Source organism: Pyxicephalus adspersus, chromosome 10 (assembly GCF_032062135.1).
Source record: "Pyxicephalus adspersus chromosome 10, UCB_Pads_2.0, whole genome shotgun sequence".
Classification (NCBI taxonomy): Eukaryota; Metazoa; Chordata; class Amphibia; order Anura; family Pyxicephalidae; genus Pyxicephalus; species Pyxicephalus adspersus.
In genome coordinates this window covers 36,490,805-36,495,128 of record NC_092867.1, presented here as the reverse complement: position 1 = coordinate 36,495,128, position 4,324 = coordinate 36,490,805, and the positions used below count along the sequence as shown (strand labels likewise).

Here is a 4,324-nt window from a genome sequence, read left to right as displayed (position 1 = left end):
CTGACCACCAATTCCAGCCATTGTTTGTGTGACTTTAATGTCCCTCAGCATAGTTTGTCACAACCTTGTCAGTTCTGCTGGATAACGTGACTGTGTGTAGAGAAAAATACAAATAACTATATGTAAAAAAAGAAATGACTAACAATAATATATTTATTTTAGTTATTGAGTAATATTTTTTATGAGTAGGCTGATGCCTGCTATATAGCCCACCTACCTCCATGGCGTTGGCTGGCTGCATGTAATATGGAAGTGATTGGGCCACCACTTTCACATGCTGACTTCTATAGCAGCATCATCATCAGATAAATAGTACAAATGACAACAGTGAGACATTTAGTGAATCCACAAATGCTACTTCTAGCTTTTATTTAGACGTGTTCAGCTGCGAGAGCCAAAAATTTCTCCATTATCATCATTCAATGTGAATGACACAATACATGAGGGTTCAGTGCAGTAGGGGGACAGAGGGCTGTTGACGAAATATAACCACATGTATCTTTTCCTGTGTGTGTAAGCTTTTGGTTGCACAGATTTGTAACCCCTTGAAAAAAAAAAAAAAAAGGTACATGGCATAAAATGCTATATTGCATACTATTTACATTTCAACATACAAGAGTAAATGGACCATTTTACAAAATACACAATACCTACAGCTTAACTTAAGAAGCTTGTGGAAAATGCCCCTTCTCCATCTGCTCTCCCTCCCCTCACAGTCTGGTAAGACAACATGTTTTCTAGAGCAGCACAGTAAAACACATTGCTGTGGAATGAGATAGGTAAAACCCATTGCGGAAAAAAAAGTGAAGGAGTAAAATCATGCTAAAATATCCTTTTCATTTGTGATCACCAACCCTGATAAAAAGACACCGTGGTGTCTGCTCTAAAATTCATTGCTCTTCTGTCAGCTCATAAACATCTCACTAGATGGAATGTTCACTTCTAATGAACCTTGACCAGCGTCAACCTTCATTGTAATCTAGAGGCCATGGGATGAAAGGTTGGAACGTACACAGACTTCCAGTGTTCAACTTCTACAAGAGGTTCTTATGAGCCAGGAGCACAGCGTTACCCCCCCAGGGGGAGAGGTCAAACTGTAACCTGTTACTCCAGGCACAAGGTGATCTGCTGATGTAGTATAAATTTACTGATTTACTTTTGTCATTAAGAAATCCTTACTTTCCGTGCGGTGAGGTTACTTTACTAACCACACCGCACAGGAACATCCCTTCCCTAGAACCAACCACTCTTGATGGTTCCATATTAGTGGCAGCCTAAAGGACTAGGGGTAAGGGGCCTTACCTGACGCCATGGGCCAGTCTGTATGTAAACAATGCACAGTTCAAGAACAGGCCTCAGGTCAGTCTAAGGGGTAAAAAAGCATTAGTGTGTAGATAAATATGAAATTGCTTCCCCTTTAGAGAATATTGTAAACCAGAGCCTTCACATAAAACGATCAGTTAAGATATAAAGCCATCTGATATCTCCCAACACTCCAATAGACCAAAACAGTTCTGGTTTACATTCAACCAGACCTATAGAGAAAGAAAAAACCGAGGTTCTACACAAAAGCTTCATTTACAAGATTTCCCAAGTACCACTGTGCTCTCTGGGGCTACAATGTAGAACACTGCCGGTGTCTGCCTGTGACAAAAATAAGAAAAGGATCCCTGACCTTTCTTTAAAAAGAAGAAAACAAAAATAAAACAGATCCCAGTGCCAAAAATGGACTTAATAAGCTCTTTTCCACAGTTTGAATCACCTTGCAGGGGGAAGAACCCACAGTACATAAAGCTTCTTCTGGATGAAAAAGGTGAACATGGCAGAGGAAGGGGTATGGCAGATCACTTGCCTCAAAAATCCACAACGCCCCCCTCCTCTGTGCTCCAAGTAGGCAGTTTTATTTGTGCGATTCTGGCGCCATGATACTGTGTAACAAATGGTTAACACTTTCCACAAGAGGTGCAATTGTAATTACCGATGCCCCCTTATCCAGTCCAAGGAAGCCCAGTCATGGTCACATGGTGATGTCCATCATTGCAGTACAAGAGGTCCACATTCCACAGCAATGAGAACTCCGTCTGTGTGCTCCCACAAGGAATTATGAACAGTCGTAGTGCTGACAATCACCACAGAGACAAGAAATGGTCAGCAGTCTGGTCAGACTGTATATCAACACCTGGAGGCCAACTTCAACTTCTGCTGGAATTCTGCAACTCCTCCCGCAGCCAGGTTGGCAAAGGTTGTCCCAATCGGTTCAAAAGTTTAGACAGTTCAATGTTGTTCTCCCGGTAAAAGTCTACAAGAAAGTTCCGTGTCTGGGAAAAGACCAGAAGATCTCATGTCAGGATTCGATACACTAATAATAATAAACATATTTATATGTAGCACCAACATATTACACAGCGCTGTACATCTCTAATAGTAACAGACAAGTTACAATTCACTTTTTTTACAAAGTAAACAAAAATATCTACACAGAACCATCTTCTAATACTGGACAGATAACGTGACAAAAGGGGTCTTGACTTCCATGGTCTGAAATCTCTGCATAGGTCAGCCATGCAGAGCCATCACTGATGTACTCACCAGGTAACAAAGCAATCTAAAAGTGATTTTTCACTGTAAATGTTTCTGGTTCTATACTTCACTATAAAACACTATAAATGCATATAAAACAAAATGAGTAAATGTATTTGTATCAGAACATGTTAGAAGTTGTTTAAGTTAAACTCGTGGCTTAGATCAGCACAGATACACAGAGATGGTGCCTACAACCACCCCATTTATACCTGGATTGGACAGCCATCAGGTTTGGGGTAAAAGGTGATCAGACATGATAAAGGACTGGAAAAGCCTCTATGTTCTCCCTCCCCACAGACTAAACATGGCTCGGCTGGGATGAATGAACATATTTAGCATATGGTTGGATGTTTCACCTCCCCCTATCTATTCAGCAGATCCTACATTAAGAAGCAGAAAATCCTTGTTCCCTGCTATTTCTTACAAACATAATACAAAATAGCTGGCTGCTCATCTGCATAGTAGACTAAAGTACAGATTTTTTTCTAGAGAATAATCAGAAAAAAATCTTTTTTTTTTTCTGATTATTCTTTTTTTCTAGAGAACAGGCTCTATAAGCCTCATAACCTAAAGGATTTCCCTGACACTTCAGCCTCTGTTATAAATTGCTGCTTGTAAAGGACATACCGAGGTCTCCATGTCGGGGTATTTTCTGCCTTTGCTCTTCCCAAGACATTTTGTTTTCCCATTTTCAATCACTTGACACCAAAATCCTTTTGATTCATCAAACCTAAAACATACAACAAAAAGGTAAGTGAGAAATATTCTGCATAACAACAATGGAGCTCTGGCTTTGAACTTAATGTTCAGCATGACGGTCAGGCGCACAGCACAGATGCAGGATTCAGAATACTGTGTGCTCTGGGAGGATGATATTCTCCATTTTCAGGTTTTTGTATCATTTCTCTTATATGTTGTAAAGGAAACCTACATCTCAGCCTGTGAAGGGTTAACCAAGCCCAGTCCTCACTTTCAATTTACTTTGGGTAGAAGTACCGACAGAACAAAAGTGTCATTGTGGGGAAGTCAGTCAGAGTGAATGAATGAAAGGGCTGCATTATGAGGAAAGAGCGGCCTAACTAATTTGTTTACATTAGAAAATAGGCACCTATGAGAGGATATAATTATGATGTACAAATATATGGAACGCTGGGATGCAGACTTCTCAAGGAGACTTTTCATTCTGAATCCCCTGCAAGGAAAAGTACTGAATTATGCCAACCCAAAGAGCTCCGTTCATCAAATATATTTGAGGGAAAGGTTTGTTTTTTTCCCTCAATAGGCTTTTGTGGTTAAAACCAGACAATACAACACTACAGCGCCATTTAATTCACTCATGAGAACAGAATTTGCAGCAATTTTCATATTATTTATCCTGGCTTCATAAATATCAATATCTCTCAGCAAGGAATAGTTCAAAAGTAAATTAATACGTTAGCTGTCAGGCTTATTTGTGATAACAAAAGGTGTTTATTGGTGTTATTGTAAACTATTTCTAGATTAGTGTATTAGGAGACACAGGAGACCATTGCAAATAGCCTGAGCAAGATGGAACCCATGGAAAAGATCAGCACATTACATCTCACTATGTAATATATACTTCAGGACTAGACCTAGACCTAGACCTAGACCAGACAGATAGATAACCTCTTCTAGCACCAGCGGATGGACCCATCCTCTTCTAGCACCAGCGGATGGACCCATCCTCTTCTAGCACCAGCGGATGGACCCATCCTCTTCT

General features: G+C 40.1%; 1 protein-coding gene across 1 annotated transcript in view; it reads right to left on the bottom strand.

Annotated features, from left to right (window-relative positions):
- Window positions 1-335: 335 nt before the first annotated feature.
- The window catches only part of NDST2 (N-deacetylase and N-sulfotransferase 2), a gene marked incomplete in the record, with an annotated part of 86,695 nt that continues 82,706 nt past the window's right edge, over window positions 336-4,324 (bottom strand). Inside the window, 2 exon segments of the mRNA XM_072425084.1 lie at window positions 336-2,318; window positions 3,211-3,313. Coding sequence (XP_072281185.1) covers window positions 2,193-2,318; window positions 3,211-3,313 — 229 coding nt within the window.